At 36.1% G+C, this 17,533-nt stretch overlaps 2 protein-coding genes across 3 annotated transcripts; both read right to left on the reverse strand.

The window, feature by feature from the left end:
• Positions 1 to 9,009: 9,009 nt before the first annotated feature.
• LOC128511549 (protein BTG1-like) lies at positions 9,010 to 9,735 on the reverse strand. Its single transcript, XM_053484461.1, has 2 exons — positions 9,618 to 9,735; positions 9,010 to 9,358 (listed from the first exon to the last, which is right to left on the reverse strand). The coding sequence occupies exons 1-2, from the start codon at positions 9,733 to 9,735 to the stop codon at positions 9,063 to 9,065; spliced, it is 414 nt and encodes a 137-aa protein (XP_053340436.1). The 3' UTR covers positions 9,010 to 9,062.
• A 592-nt stretch (positions 9,736 to 10,327) lies between these two features.
• Positions 10,328 to 13,165, reverse strand: LOC128511591 (sterile alpha motif domain-containing protein 3-like). 2 transcript variants are annotated; one of them, XM_053484517.1, is made up of 8 exons: positions 12,924 to 13,165; positions 12,691 to 12,834; positions 12,111 to 12,198; positions 11,863 to 12,021; positions 11,432 to 11,638; positions 11,159 to 11,327; positions 10,981 to 11,060; positions 10,328 to 10,794 (listed from the first exon to the last, which is right to left on the reverse strand). In XM_053484517.1, the coding sequence occupies exons 4-8, from the start codon at positions 12,007 to 12,009 to the stop codon at positions 10,591 to 10,593; spliced, it is 807 nt and encodes a 268-aa protein (XP_053340492.1). In that variant the 5' UTR covers positions 12,010 to 12,021; positions 12,111 to 12,198; positions 12,691 to 12,834; positions 12,924 to 13,165; the 3' UTR covers positions 10,328 to 10,590. The 2 variants fall into 2 exon arrangements, with proteins under 2 accessions (XP_053340492.1, XP_053340493.1); XM_053484518.1 differs by having other exon boundaries at positions 12,691 to 12,969.
• Positions 13,166 to 17,533: the final 4,368 nt, after the last annotated feature.

The raw sequence follows: 17,533 nt of genomic DNA on the forward strand, positions 1-17,533 counted from the left end.
TAATGCTCTTCAGGAAATATAGAAACAATGACAGTTATTCAGCAAAAGAAAAAACTTCCTTACTGACCATTATATAAATAATAGCATGACAGAGAACATTAAACATAAGAGAAAATGTATTTACAGATTTCATAGTGGGGGAAAAAGACAATCAAATAGGTGCCGGTATCCAAATCATAGTGTGTTAAATCTTAGGTTCCCTATTTATGTGTTTAGTTATTGGTTTGAATTGCAGTGCTTAATGTGTAAACCAGGAGGGCCCGAGCACTGAGAGGTGCTGCTCGCAGTTTAGGGGCGAGAAAAAAAATCTCACTTTTTTTCTCCCTTCGTTTTTAAAACCAAATAAAAATAAACAATGACCCAATTTATTTTTCACAGCTCGCATATTTCAGCTTCAGGTATTAAAGTTAAGTGAATTGAACTGGGCCAAGAGATGTGAATGCATATTTTGCAGTGATCTTCTCGTAGTATTGATTGCATTGGCAATGAGCAGTTTTGGCAGTCTACCATCTGTGGGATTATGACTGAACGCCTCCAAGTTAGAATCCAGCCTAAACGTGATGATACAGCAGCGTTGCAGATCTTTGGTTGGTCTGACGTAGCCCGGGAGCCCTAGTGAGGGCTCCCTGCAAGGAAAGCCGTTCGTGAACGGGCTGGGGTTTGGCCAGACAAGCGCCGCACCCTCTCTGATTGCGAATCTCAAGTTTGTGTTGAACCTGGTGCTAAATGACTCGTAAACGACCTGATTTTCATATTTATTTATTTAATATTTATAATATATTTTTTTAATATCAACATGATTAAACATTTTATAGACGTTCTGGTCTGACTGGACCGATTTTTGACCCCCCCTCCCAACCCAAATATTTTTTTTTAACATAAAATGTTTTGGAAATGATTTGTGCTCTGTTGATTTGATCAAAATTCTCACATGGTGTTGATTGTATAATGCTATTGAGGTCCTCCAATGTCCGGATGATTTCTAAAATCAATTTCCGTACACAAAGCTATTTTGAATGGAATGATTTCCTAAAAAAAAGTTATGTAATAAATCTGGAGGGAAGCTAGTCACTGGATGAGAAAAAGACAAATGCTTTCTGATTACTTAGTCTGCTTTGACATCACTTACAATATTCAAAAGCTTAATCTGAAGTGAGCTCCTTCAGATGTAATTCATGTAACCCGGGGGTTTTTAGTTGGAAGCACCCCTGTCTCACATCTACTGTCTGGATGTCTTTTGAGGCAAGGCAAACTCTACAAAATGTATCTACGGAGATACTCTTGAAAGCCAGCGAGACCATTCGCTGCATGATTATCTGCACAAACAATGCATGATTGTAGTGGACCACATGTTAAATTGCATTTTTAGAAACATGCAAAATTGTTTTTCTTCCACTAAAACATCATAATCTTCAAGGGTAGATAAAACAAATCCATTTCCATCATTAGCTGTGTCCCAAACATGTCTTTTCAAGGAATAACCAGCATGTGTTTAACTTTATGAGCTTTGAATGTTGAATGCATATTTGTTTGAAATGTGCAGTTTTTAAAGGGACGAAATTACAATTTCATATGCTTTCGGGTGCCATCCTTGGTATTTAAAAATGCCTTATCTGTACATATGTCTGTGAAATCACATTGGTCACATCTAAAGGTTTTTTCTCTACAATGAAATCTGCTGGTCTGTGCTTTTAACGCGCCTTGAGTCTTGAAGGTGTGCACACAATGTATATGCAAAGTAATTTACATAATTGATGGTGCTTCAGCTGGTAATGTTTCAGTGTATATATATATATATATATATATATATATGCATACACAGTATACATTTCCTGAAAAAGTTCCTGGAAAATTGTGAATATTAGACTTATAAACAGTTTCAAGGAGGTCACTGCCCACTCTCACGATCCCCAACAGACTTCCTGCGTCAATATGCTTATCTGGATACTTGAGGATGGCACTCCCTAGGAATAGGATCTCATAGGCTTACATTAATAGTTCAATTAGACAATTATTTTAGATAATGTCACGATTGGGTGGTAGTGGCTGTTGTTGCAGTGGGCACAAAAGGCAAGCACAGAGGGGTGTTTTAAACAAAGTCTTTTAATAACATAAAACATGAATAAAGATACAAAACCAACAAAGAGACAAACAACAAACTCAACCTATAACAAAGCACATGGGGCAAGACACCAGTGCTACAGTATGGCGAGACACACTTGACATAGGTTCTATGGTGAAACAGAGGCTCTGTGGTGAAACACAGGCTCTATAGCTTTACACACATGGCATAAGCTCTATGGCGAAGAGCGGGACAAGAGGCCATGAGCAAACCACGAAGCTAAGGCCTCACAAACTAAGCATGGAGCTGAAATGAGACAAGACCCAGGACACGGAGAGACCAGGCTAGAGACATGGCAATCAGCTAAGCATGATAACTAGCTAACCATAGCAATTAGCTAGCCATGGCAATTAACTAAACATGCACTTAGCTCAAAATGCATTTAGCCAAACATACAATTAGCCAAATTACACAGGGAGATCTTAACAGGGGTCACAACCAACAATACTTACATAAACTTTAATACTTAACATTTCACGATATCGAATCAGCTTTACACACACAGAAACACAACGAACCTAAAACATATACAAAACTAGAGCCTTCTAATAAATTCATAACAGAACTCAATTTCAAACACAAGTTAAATTCAACTTAAACAAAACACCCACATAGTGACAGTATATACAAACAATGCTCGACCCAGTTTCCCAGACTAAACAACTATTTATAAAAGCTGTAACGAGCTACCTCTGTTCAGGTGAGCACCCGCATCACCTGACCAAGGTGCCTTCTGGGAAACTAAGCAAACCAAAACTACACAAACAAAACAGTGACCTCTAGTGGTGATCCCTTACAGATAACACATCTCTAACACAGGAACAGAATTGTAAAAATAACTCATAACATTTCCAATATCATAGACTGATTACATTTAAACAAAATTAACTATGTAACTAATACACTAGTATCTTCCATCCTGCTGCTACTGTTTGCCAAATAATGCTGGTATAGGAAGAAAGTGCTGAAATGTCTGCTGTTTCAAGTAACGTCAAGTCAAGTCAAGTAGACTTCAATTGTCATTTCAACCATATACAGTTCAGTAAACGATAAAACGAAACAACGTTTCTCCAGGACCAAGGTGCTACATATGACATAAAGTTACAACATAAAATAACAAAACTGACTAGCTAATTAACTAAGAAGAGACAAACTAGATTAACATTATAAATTACCAAAAACTATCCTATCTAGAGCCCTATACAGAAAAAGACAAAGACAACAAAGTGCACATGCAGATGTGCAGACAAAAGTGACAACATAACAACATAATATGTTTCAGTGCTCTGTGGTACTAATTTGAGGTAGTGCAATGAGAAAAAGTAAACATTTACCTGTAGATAGCAGCAGAAAAGAGTTTTTGGGGCAAATAACAAATATTGCGCAAAAGAGCAATTTCTGGTTGGTATGTACAATTGTTGGATGGTTGTTAATCAGTGTTGTAATGGCGATCTACTCGTTTCGGTTCTCCTCCATTTCTATAGGGGATCGGCACAAAGGATTTGACGCGTAAAACCACAAACATGTCTTGTAAAAGTTTACTTTTCATTTGTCAGGATACAACACAATCAAACTTAAGAACTATTTACACTTCTTCAAGCTTTAAATTAAATATGGTTTCAAAGAACGGTCAAAAGACTGTCTAACACCAAGCCCCTTCCTTCTTCTTCAACGGACTCTACGTATACGTATTACGTATGGGACTAAAATCAACCTATGAAAAGTATGCAATACAAATATTACAGAATATGTCAAATATATCAAATAATAATAACAGCCATTCTAAATACAAATAATATTATAGAAAAATATTAGAAATCACTTGGTTCTTTAGGGCTCTAACAAGTGTGTTTGTGCATGTGTGTTTGTCAGTTCAGTCCCAATGTTATTAAGGTGAATAGTTTTGAGTGTGTGTGTGTGTGTGTGTGTGTGTGTGTGTGTGTTTACTAGTCCAGTCCTTTTGTGTTGAGGAGACGGAAGGTGTGTGGGAAATGCTCTTGATAGTTCCTCTATAGAAGGTGGTGAGAATTGGTGGTGGAAGCTGGGCCCTCCTCAGTCTTCTCAGGAAGAAAAGACGTTGCTGGGCTTTTTTTGTGCAGAGAGCTGGTGTTGAGGGAACAGGTAAGGTTTCCTCCAGATGGATGCCCAGGAATTTTGTGATCCTGACGCTCTCCACAGAAGAGCCGTCAATGCTGAGCGGGGAGTGATTGCTCCGTGTCCTCCTGAAGTCAACAACCATCTCCTTTGTCTTATCGACGGTCAGAGACAGGTTGTGGTTTATACAGGTTTTTGCAACTTTAAAGGCAAAGTAAACAAGCAATTTTTAGGATATCACTTACCACACATCGAGGTGACACTACACCTCAATTGTTCCTCAAAAGTACTTCTGTGACTTTCGTTATATGTAAATTTTTCACATGGCCATGTATGGTGAGGTGGCCAAGGAAATGGCCTGGGGTGTTCCAAATTCAAGACAAAAGTGAAATCTGGGGTTTTCTCGAACGTTCGTTAGCTGAGTGCTCGCGTGGCCTTGTGTGCTGGGGGGAATGGCAAGAGACAAGAGTGGGAAAAAAGATAGATATGGTTATGAATGTTTACCTTGCTAACTCCTGTAAATCAGCAGCTCACGGGGAAAACTCCATTACGTTATATTTCAGTCACAGAAATAAATACGAACAATCTTCTAATAAAAAATACACTTGTCCAGAACACAAAAATGTATTTTAATCGATTTCTCTACCAGTGCACCTTTTCTAAATCAATGTTAATATTATTTGTAAAACATTAGCATCTTTTTGAGGAAAACAAGGGTGACATTGTGACTTTGTTAGCTACCACATAGCTGTAAAGTTAACTCCAGACTGTGCAAACAGTTTCTTAAGTTATCTAAAGTCAGTGGTGGAGCTGCCAGTCATTTTCAAAAGTGGGCAATTAAAAAAATGGGAGACTTATTAAAATGTCAAAACTGCAGTTATTTAAAAAGTAATATTAGTGTTAATTCATCACAGACTGGAATACAGTGCGGTAAGATTAACATGAAGCCTAACATAAGCTAAGCTTATCTCAGTTACATCAGTATTATGATGAGAGGAAACACACCAGCCTCACCTATATAATATTAACTGTTTAAAATAACCTGGAAGTTCAAGGAAACATATTCTATTAGAAAAAAATCACCACTTCCCCAGGATAAAGTCACAAAAAGGTAACATTTCACCTCCGTAGTTCAGTTTGATAACGTCAGTCCGCCGGGGTGGTGGTGTATTATAAATCACATGATTGCATCTCAATGAAGGTAAATTGCTGGCTTAACATAAATCTAGTAGTTTATTCACTGTCTTCAAGGTTTCAAGAATGCAATTTTACCTGTTATCTCAACAAATACCACTGTAAAAAGTTGTACAAACAATGCACTATTAATTAATTCAACATTTATCTAGTTGAATTTTTTTTAAAGTATAATTACAGTGTAATGCAAGTTAAGGATTTTTTATACCAATGAGTTTTGTTAAAAGAAGTGCTGTACAATATTGTAGAGAATGCTACAGACAAACAGAAATAGCATGTGCATTTGAATGTGTTGGTGTGAATGAAATTTTCATAGAGTTGGAATGCAGATAATTTGGTATCACATCAATATATGTGATACCAAATTATTACATATATTGATGTATGTAGTATGAAGTGATTGAATTATCATTCTTTAACTGTTATATGAACATAAACTATGAGCAGAACCAGAATTGCCATAATAATTCATAAACTTTTAAAGACAACATTGAAATTCATGTTATCATGTTAATGAACTGCATGTGCTAATGAATGTTAGCATTTGACATTAAACCTGATGTTAGCATAGCCACTTTCTGTCTGGATTACCATTGTGTTGTTTTGCATTAAATGAACCGGATGTTTACTGAATGGGGTTTTCATACAAAGAAATCAACTGATATAACATTTGAAGGTAAGCCTTAGTTAAACTGTGAAGTTAAATACCTCAGCCCGAAGAACAAAAAATGTTTTTTAACCAGTTTTCTCATAGTGCAACTTTGCAAGATATTATTACAGTTAAATCTTGGATTGCAAGCATAATTTGTTCATAATTTGTTATTACCATTGAATCAAGAGCATCTTGAGCAGCTGCACCACTGTCTGATTCGGGAATTGTGCCATATCGGACTGCTACATATCGGATACCCTACAGCGGATAGTGAGGACAGCTGAGAAGATCATCAGGGTCTCTCTCCCCTCTATTGAAAACATATACCCACACGCTGCATTTGCAAAGCCACCAGCATTGACTGATAAACACACATACTCACACAAATCACTACTGTATGTAAATAACTTCAGGACTGAACTGCTAAACACACACATGCACAAACACTCTGATAATCTACAACCATCTCCCAATTTGTTCATAACGACCTACCTGATCTTCTCTTTTTGCACTATACATTTATATTCTTGCTGTTTTTTTTGCACAAAATATTTTCAAATCATTGCTGCTGCTCAGGAATGTCTAATGTTTACTGTTTCTCCTTCCACTACCTCAACTCATACCTCATTACTACAAAAGTACTGAAACGCGGTACATTGTTGTTTGTCACTTCGTAGCTCTTTGTTTGCACATTTGCACGTGCACTTTGTTGTCTGTTGTCTATTGTTGGCCCTTTTTTTGTATAAAAGTAGTTTTAGGTTATCTTAAAAATAAAAAATGTAAATCTTTATTATCTGAGCTAGTCAGCTAATTAGGTCTCTTAGTTAGCTAGCTGGTCCCGGAAAAGTTGTGTTGTTAATTTATGTTGTTGCATGTATGTAGCAAGTTCAAGTTTAAGTAGGCTTTATTGTCACTTCAACCATATACAGTTAGCACACAGTGAAACGAAACAACGTTCCTCCAGGACCAAGGTGCTACATGCAACATAAATTTACAACATAAGTTAACAAAAAAACTAAACTAGCTAACTAAGTGGCCTAGTTAGCTGGCTAGTGGAGACAAGACAGGTTGACCTGACAACATAAACTAAACAACATGAATTAACAAAAACTAACTAGCTAAGGAAGACTATATACAGGGTTTTTTTTATTATTATTTTTTTTTTACAGACAACATAAAGTGCATGTGCAAATGTGCAAACAAAAGCAACAAAGTGACAGTGCGACAAACACAACATAACATAACATAATACTCTGTGGTCCTTATTATATATAGCACCTTGGTCCTAGAGGAAAACTGTTTTGTTTCACAGTGTATATGGTTGAAATCACAATAAAAGGCCGACTTGACTTGACTTGACTTGAAAAGAATCCTGGCTAAAGTAAGATGAAAAAGTAGAGGAGGAGGGTTGGGGCTACTGTGTGGGACGACTTTTACAGACACACACAAAGTCATCCTACACAGTAGCGCCCACGCTCCACCTCTCCTCTTTCGTGTTACTCTCGGTGCACAAACACTCACATACACACTAACAGAATTGCTTCTGTCGGAAAACGTCTTTAACAAGGAACCTCTTTAATGACACTTGCTTTTGCCTGCTTTTGAGGATTCTGTGGAAATGTGACATTACATTGTCGTTAAACAGATTCATCTCCCGCACTGCTAAAGCCTTTTTAACTTTTTTTTCTTCATGGAGGGTGTGTTGCAGTACAGTTAAAACTCACATAGTGACATTTACCATAAAAAGTACCAGGCACTGCGTAAACAGTTTATTAGGTTATAGCTGACCGCTGGTGGGACTGTGATTGATTTTCACAATGACGAGTTAACTGGGAATCTCATTAAAGCATTGTTTTGTGCTACAGACAGATTTTTTACCTGACAGTTACATGACTTAAAATGTTCACTAAAAACGTAAGTTAATGCTAATTCATTAAAAGCACAGGATAGGGTTACAGAACACTAACATTAAACCTAAAATCCATTTCAGGGCAACCAGGAGAGAAAGGAAGAGACACACAAACACAGACACCAAATGGGCAATTTGGGAACACCAGTTAACCTAATCTGCATTAGGAGATCTCCATGCACACAGACCGAAGGTGGGAATCAAACCCTTGACTTATTTATTTAGCTAAGCATTTTCGTAAATGGATTTGTCTTAGGTAACGGTGCAGATTTGGGGGACTTATGAATGTAGAGCATTATGGTGAATTGGTATATTTGGATGCTGTCTTCCTCACTTTCATTAATTACTCAGCCCTTGTGTCAGTGTTTCCTTCTCTCTCTTTTAGTTATGCTGTAATAGTCAGTCCTGCTGGAGTCCCTGCTTGTACTCTGCAATATATATACATTCACCTTACACATGTGACTGTGACCCTACCTAACAGTTCTCTTCTCCTATCTTCCCTTCTCTCGTCTCCTCTCCTCTCCCTATCTCTCTCTGTCAAGCTACACATGGCACTCCTGAGCTGCCAGTAAACCAGACCTCCTCTGTCCTCCAGACATGTCTGACATGTCTATATATATATATATATATATATATATATATATATATATATATATATATATATATATATAATTCTATCTTAATATTAATGTATCTGAAACCAAACAAAAATGCCAATTTTTATGCTAATATCACTTAACTTACCAAGTACTGAAACACCACTATTCCTTTACTGTTAGATACTTCTGTATATTTCTCTTCCTAAACCTTCTTTGGATAAGTGTTTGCAGGACTGTGTGTAGTGTGGTGGCCAAACAAATCATGCTCAACAAATTCCATTGTAAAAATTTGGCCCAACAATAAAATCTTTGTTAATTTTGCAGTTGAAAAAGACATTGCAGTTTTTACATTACACTATGAACAAAATTGCAGGATTCTTAATTAAATGTATAAAACTTTTAATTAAATATAGATCTATATCTATATACAGTATATATTAAAAAAATAAATAAAGTAAAACAAATGGAGAGCAAGATTTGGATCAGGTCAAGTCACTGATTCACAGTTTGTTTAAAATTGTCCACAGAGTTCAGATGAGTCTCTAGCGGAGGCGTGGCTTCATACAGAACGCCTATGGATCCATTCTCCCCTATACGGTAGGCCACTTCGTAGGGGTCGACCCACATAGTAAGTTCTCTTGGCAGCAGGTGGCAGAGCCGCTCCTTGCTAAGGCCGATGACGTGAGCAACCCTCCCTAAAAGTGGGTCCATCTTGTGGTTGATCCGGATACAGCGATATCCTGAACCTTTAAAGGGTGCGTCAGGGAACCAGTGGTGCTGGTAATGCGCTGAAATCATAGGAGAATAAATAACTCAGTCCAACTTGAATATGGTTTCAAGAATACATTCGTTGTTAAAATATTATTATCATTCACTTCGAATGAAAGGCAGTTTTTCTGGGCAGTACTAGTGTCCTGTGACATAAATCTGTCATTTATTTCCTTTAAATTTTTATGCTAGGTTAATCAGCTCTTCTCTTTTCCATTCTCCTATTATACCATAATGAAATACCGTGAAATATTGGTTTAATGTCATGTTTAATCTCACCTCCTAAAGCCTCTTGCAAAGATTGGCTGAAGCGTTGGAGTTGTTCTTCAGACAGAAGTTTTTTTCCTCTCAATAGGGTAGAAATAAAGTTCACAGCTGTGGACACCTCGACTTTCATCGTAAAATATTTTCATAAACTGCTAAATATCACAAAAGCACTTTTCCTCTATTTAAAATACAAAAATAGAAAAATACAACTCACCTCCTTCAGACTCACGTTGTACTTAAATGTACTCGCTGTACATTAATGCTAATACTAAATTTCTTTTTATTTCAATAACAGGCAACCAATCAGAACACAGTGTAATTGCTGCAGCCAATACACTCTCAGAAAAAAAGGTACGAAACTGTACCTTTTAAGGTACAAGTGGCCGTCGCTGGGGTGGTACCCTAAAGGGTACAATTTTGTACCTCTAGTCAGAGGCACAAAATTGTACCTTCTAGCTTTGTACCATTTAAGGGGCAATTTTGTACCCCAAGGAACAACTGTACACACACTTGCAATGAAGGCAAAAATTGTACCGTATTAAAAGCATCCTCAGGATACTGTCCTTTACTGTCCATTTTGATTCTTTTGGTGTCTGCGTGTATGCGTAAATAAATCGATAAATACCATGGCTAAGAAATACACAATTTTATTAAGAAATGTTCTTTTAAAAACTATTTAATTCATTACACCTCACAACAGCAGTTGTGTCAAGAAAAAAATCTCTTCAATGAAAAACTCAAAACTCATCAGACCATTTGACAAACAAGTATAAAAGCAGTCATTAACAAAATATATATATAATAAAAAATAAATAAAAAAGTTAAAAAAACAAAAAGGTAATAGGTGTACAGGAAATTGTCCACTGGGCAATCATTACAAATTCAACTGGACAAATACAAATAACTATTGTTTAACATTAATGTACACCTTATTAAACAGGCTATATCAATTACTGCACATTTTGAAGTTTACAGCAGTTTGTCTTCAGCAAAAATATCTAGTGCTAATAAATAACTTGCCATCAACATTGTAGGTATCTAACGCCTGGTAATCAACCTCTTCACCTGGCGAAAGGACAGTCCATTCATTCTCACATTTGATGACTGCAGTGACTCTTCTTGTAATCACAGTTTTCCAGTCAGTGGTCTCCTGTACTTGAACAGTTGGATATGGTGAAGATGGTTCACTCTAAATGACAAAGCACAAAACAAATTCTGTATCAGTCAAATGTTCTCAGCAGTTGACTAAACTGATGGACTGAAAATTGACATGCATAAAGACTAAGATAATTATTATTCACCCATTTGTATATGGCCACAATAAATACAGTTTAAGAATTGCACAGAAATACAAAACAGAGTACTATATACGAACCTCTCCAAGCACAATGAAATGTTCAAGTTTCTCTCTGAACAAGGCTGGCAACATGAGAAGTGCTGCCTTAAAATCAATTCCTGGAACATAAGGTGTGATAAACAAATATGTAAAAATCTATCCAAAGGCAAGAATTTGATAGGCTTAAAGTGCTAAATAAGGTTTAGGAGTCAATTACCAAAATGGTCTTCAATGAAAGATTCTTCTCGAGCTTCTTTGTGCGGCTTTGCTAAAGGGGATTTCCCTTGAGCAAGCCGTAGCACACTGGATGTAATGTGTCCAAAGTTTTCTTGAAAGTGGCGGTTCAGATGAACACATTTATGCAGGAAACCAGTTTCTTGATAAAGCTGCAGTCAATTGAAAAAGACAAGCATAAATAAATCAGAGGATCTTATACACTTTTTTTAGCATTCTACATGTGTAATTTCAGAATTGTAATTTGCACACTAACCCCTGATGGACTCTTCAAGAATGGATATTTGTTGACGGCATCTTCAACAGTCATACCACTAGCAATCTCCTGTCGCCTCCAGGCAAATGTCCTCCTCATTCGCTCTTCAACAATGCGAGTATCTGGCTGTGTCCTTCTATACTGGTCCTGCAGGACTTTCACATGTCCCTCTACTGATGTAGCATCCTCTCCAAAAGCAGTAGCATCCTTGTGCATAGACAAAAACAAATCAGGTAGAATTTAATTTCACTGCAGGAAGTTTCTGTGCATCTAGAAGTTTCGGTTTTGGCCAATAATTTTTATTTTGGTGCATCTCTAGTTATTTCTAATTTCTAGGCAAGTGAATAATGAAAATGTTGCATTTAATGTACTTAATGTAAGAGCAACACACCGGTAAAAAGTGTAAAAATATTATAAACATATGCCCTCACCAAAGGCCATGTAATTTGTTTACTTGAACTGCTTTCTTCAGGTTGCAGAGACTTTTTTGAATGACCAAACTTCTGTTTAAGTTTTTTTACTTCTTCAATGTCAGCCAAAGGTGCCCGCTCAAATTTAAACTTGCGTTTCAGAGACATGTGCCAAGTGTGCTATTAAAAAAAAAAACAATGAATAATAATAATAATCTGCATGAACCAAGAACCAAGAGTAAAACATTAAAGGTAAACCAGCTACTTACATATCCATTGCCCTCTTTGTCTTTCAAAAAGGGATACCTCAGAGTCAGGGCTTTAGCCACTTGAACATACTCTTCATTAGTTGGATACCTACAAAATTATTTTAAACACATCAGTGTAGCATTAAATGTTGTATAAAACTCTAATTGTTGTATAAAACATGTCTAACTCTAAATGTTGTATAAAACATACTCTCATGTTTGTAACAAATAAATATTAGCGTGGCCGCTGTCATTTTACTTAATTAATCGCTTGCTTTGCCGTCTCACCACAAATTGCTATGTATAACGAGAGCGTTGGTCAACTCTAGGTGCGCCTTATTACAAAATGGGCGGGAAAAATTGCCTCAGCATGTAAAATGTTAACCACTAATTGCCGTACAAGTGTTAATATTGCAAATATATTACGTGGTGGTCAAAGTTATTACTATTTAAGCAACAAGGTATGAGAGGCAGTTAAAGAGATAACCTAAAGGGAAAGTATATAAAGTTAAAGGGCGTTAACGTTACACCGGGAAAATCCTCAAGAAAACGGTCCAGACTTAAAAAAAAAATATATATATAACAGCACAACGTTACTCACCTTCAAATTTTTTCCTCTCCTCTTTAGTGACTTCGATACCAAATTGTATTAACTCCTTCATTAAGTGAGCGGTAGACATCCGTGTCAGCTCCATCCTGTAGGCCAACGTACACCAGCCAGTCTGACGCAAGCACTTTTAACGGACTTAGAGCAGGGGAAACGACAAGTTAAACAAAATCAACCGAACATGGCGACACACGGGTAAAAATAAGCTTATATTATTCGGCATTTACCGAAATATTAACTCCAAAACAGACTTCGCGTTTCTGTCCGAACACCCACAACTAAATGACTCCAGCCAAGCGAGGGAAAGTTTCTTAAAGGGGCAACAACATTTACGTCTACCTAAGCAAGTTTTGAATCTAATTACTTGAGTGTAATTAAACGTAGCCATTCCGCATTGTCCTTATTGCAAATTTCATTCAGCATCTTAAAAAATAACGCAAAGTTCAAAATTTAAAAGTTGAAAAATTAATAAAAAATACATATAATAAAAAAGATTTTCTGACTATAATATTACAACAAAAAACATCAGTAGTGGTTCAAAATATTTTATTTAATAATTCCATTGGCATTATGTTTGTTAATTATATCTTTAAATTAGTGTCTTGATATCTCTTAATGTGTGTCTTGATGTTATCATGAGTTGACACACATTAAATTAATAAACAAAAAATAAAAACACATAGTTAGACCTACTTTAATTAGGGCTAAACTTAAAATTAATATAAAAAAAGGAAATAAATCCAAGGTACAAAAATGTACCTTTCACATCTGAATCTGAAAAGTTGTACCACTCGTTTTGGGAACATAATTGTACCCTAAGGACCTATTGTGGACCCTTAAAGGTACCATTATATTTTTTGTTCTCCTAAGAACAAAATTGTACCCCTGCGGTACCTTTTTTTCTGACAGTGTAGGAGGGCTTAGAGAGTACGCTGTTTGCGTAATTCAAAGCGCGTTCCCGACGCTGAAATGGCGTCCTCTCTGATCTCTCCTATTGGCTGCGGTTTTCACACTGCGCTCTGATAGGTTTCTTATAATTTATTTAAAAACAGCGTCCTTTCTGGTCTCTCCTATTGGCCGCAAAATTCATACCGCACATTTTTAAATCGGACCCACATGGGGTGACTTAAAAATTTTTTCCTTGTGCTGAATAAATGTCATTATTATTTTATTTTATTTTATTTTTTCCGAGGAGCATGAATGCTATTTAAGAAAACTAATCAGTAGCCTTTCCTGATACGGGGCTTTTTAAATAGCCATTTAGCGTTACAGGTGTTCTGGGAAATTCAGTTTCCCCAATGTTTCCCCGATCGCGCTCACTGTGCGCGGCGATTCAAATCATGACGTCACCCACTACCTAATAACAAGGATTTTCCCAGTTTCACTCTCATTTATATGTCTTTTTACGATCTTGTTGAATTAAACTAATAATCTACACAAATAAACAGGTGCCTTTTGGCTATCTCTGTATCCGACCATTATTTCTTTTTTATCACTAGTAATCAGTGCCGGCCCATCCAAGAGGCAGTACAGACGATTGCCTTATAACAACCGTCCCCCGCACGTTATTAAAAGCATTTACTTCTCACCACAGTAGGTTGTGAATACATAAACCTATAGTTGTACTTGCAACGCATGGACCCATTCAACACGATACAAATCACAACTACGGTCAGATTTTTTTTACCCACCATATTACCTAAAAAAGAATAGCTCTGTAAAATTAATACATAAATTGCTGAAAAAAATACAAGGCAATAGTGTAAAAAAAAAAAAAGAATAAAAGATTTGAAACATACACAGAAACACCGCCTGCAATATGCTGGGAGAACAGGAGTGCCGTAATGATCATAGTATTCGTACACATACATTCCACTAAATTGCTCAAGTTTAATAAAAAGTAAAACAGGTCCTAAAAATGTCCGATTTTAGATATGCCCTTACTATTAATTAATGTTTATTATTAAGTGGCATGACGGAAAATGTGCTGTCATAAAGAAAGTTCTCGTTTTTTTATCTACAGTATATGGTAATATGGATTTAACTGGTTTATGTATTGCCTTTCACAAGGTCGTCTGTCTCGTTGCTCGTCACATTTGGGTAGGTGTGCTAAGGTTGTAAAGTAAAGAAGCGTACACAGTAGGCTAAATGTGTAGTTAATGTCTGTGTAAGGTAACTGTATCTACAGTTGCTGAGTGCTCTCGGTCATTGGGTGTTGCTACGTTACCTGGATGCTAGCTGGCAGCGGCAGGAAGTTTTTCTAGTCCACCATGTAAACAACAAAAAAAAAAGAGGTCTACAGAAATATAAATCAGATTCGGAGAGCCCATGGCCTAACAGAGCATACTATGTTTTTCATCATTGTTGCAGTCACAATGTTATTGTGGTACAGTTTGCTCATACAGATGGTTTTGAAAAACAAATGTTTATGTCTGAGATTCCTTTTAGCATTTAATTCAAGCAAACAGAATTTTTATACACATTCTTAATTGCAGACGCTGAAATAACATACACAATGTGGTCGATTAGTACAAATATTTTTGGTGTCCCTTATAATATCCCTTATTTTCCTTACACCATGTTTTGTATGTTGAATATTTTTTTTAACACCAGGTTGCCCAATTTTCATGATCTTGCCTAGGGCATCTCAACCACACAGGCCGGCACTGCTAATAATGAACGGTCTGCTACAGTATGCGAATGCAGACAACTGTATATTGGTACAACGCAAATATTGTTTTTTCTAATTAAAAATAAATTATACTCTTTAATTGATTAGCACATGTAACTTAATTGTAGACTGTCTACGTAGATTGACAATACTCTTTCTCTATAAATATTTAAACACTCTAGTTAACAATATGTGTAGGTATCGAATACACAGAGATGTAGCAGTTATAGGACACCAAACTTATAATTATTCATGTATAACTATGTATCTGAATGACTTTCAGTCATCTCACATACACCCTTCTCATCGGAGAACATAATTTTCAGAAATCTATGACATAATTCCCAAAGACCAACAGACATACATAATTGACATAGGTCAATGACATAAAACATGTTATAATGGCCTTTTTATAATTAATAATAATGATCTTATCCTGTAATTTTTTACAAAGTATGAACGCTTGAAATTTATTACATATGTTAACTAGGACCCAGAAAAATATGTTTCCCGTTTTTAAATTCCAAAGTGTTTTTAAAACCTTCTGTTTAATGTATTATCTTTGCTACAGGTACGGGTGTCTCTGAGTGAATTAAAACTAATATTAAAATGATGAGAAAAGAATGATGGAAAAAGAATGTTTGCACGCACAACGGGACTGAAAACATATGGCGTTTAACAGTTAATGGCTAGTTGGATATGTACTGTATTACTGATATCCGTTATTTAGTTCTTCCTAGTCAAAGACTGGCATTCGTCCTATATGCAAGTGTCATTTCAGGTATGTGAATGAGAACCTCATTATTCCTAGGACGAATGACATTACCTTTTCCATTCATGTTTTTAATCACATATACCTTTAATTCAGTTGTAGATATCCACAATGTGAAATGTTAATAAAATTATGACTATCCATAAATCCAGTTTGAGATATCTACAATTTAATTTTGACTAGTCATAATTCTAATTCAAGCAGACTACACCTCACCTCATTTAAATAAATCTATAATGTCTTTTTTACACCTGTTAAATTATATTATAACTAGTCAAAACTACATTATAGATATCTTGAACTGGAATTCAAGTATTTAAAAGGGTGAAATAAAGCTGGACCAGTCTGCCATCATATTTGAGCAAGGATGTATTACTAAAGAAAGAATATTGTCAATCAGTGCAGACAGCCTACAATTGAGTTACACTTTGTAATCAATCATTCAGTAGTATAATTAAAATAAATCAAAATCATTTCTTTTCGTACACATCACTAATACATTTAAAGTCGTTTACACAGCAAACCATCCACTATCAGAGATTTGCTGTAAAAAGGCTCAATTATATTCAAAAATATGGTTAGAGACAGACAGTGGCTAATGCTAACATCAAGTTAAATGGTTAACAGTAGCACTGGCAGTTTACTACATTATCCAATTAACAACACTGGCAACGAACGTCTGTGATTTGGGGCTAACGTTAACAAAAATTGTCTTTGAAAGTCCATACATTATTATGGCACACTTTGGTTCTGACCTAAGTTTATAGTTCATGCTCATAGATTAGCTAAGGAATGATAATTCAATCACTTTATACATATCTATTTCAATTGTATAAAAATACAAGCCTGTAAATGTGAAAATAAAAATGTCAAATAAAACAATTACAGTGACATCCTTTTGATAAAAAAAAGGTCATGTTTCATTGTGTGGAGGCACGGTGGCTTAGCGGTAAGCACTGTCGCCTTGCACCTCCAGGGTCTGGGTTCAATTCTCACCTTGGGGTCTATGTGCATGAAGTTTGCAAGGTTTATATCCAGTGTTGAGTGTAACGCGTTACAAGGTCCCACCTTGGGTTACAAGGTTACGCGTTAGAATACTTGGATAAATTTTTTTATGTAACGAGTAATCTAACGCGTTAGGTACGCCATTTAAATTTTCAGTTATTTAGTTACTTTTTAATCCATTATTCCGACAATTTATGCAATCCATGAGCCAGACAGCAGTCATTTCCAATCCGTTTGTGTGTGTGTGTGTGTGTGAGTGTGTGAAAGTCATCCTACAAGCCCGCCCCCGATAACCCGCCCCACTCACATTATTCCCGCTGTTATACAATTTAATTCAATTCAATTTTATTTGTATAGCGCTTTAACAATTTACATTGTCACAAAGCAGT

The sequence above is a fragment of the Clarias gariepinus genome, chromosome 23 (assembly GCF_024256425.1).
Source record: "Clarias gariepinus isolate MV-2021 ecotype Netherlands chromosome 23, CGAR_prim_01v2, whole genome shotgun sequence".
Classification (NCBI taxonomy): domain Eukaryota; kingdom Metazoa; phylum Chordata; class Actinopteri; order Siluriformes; family Clariidae; genus Clarias; species Clarias gariepinus.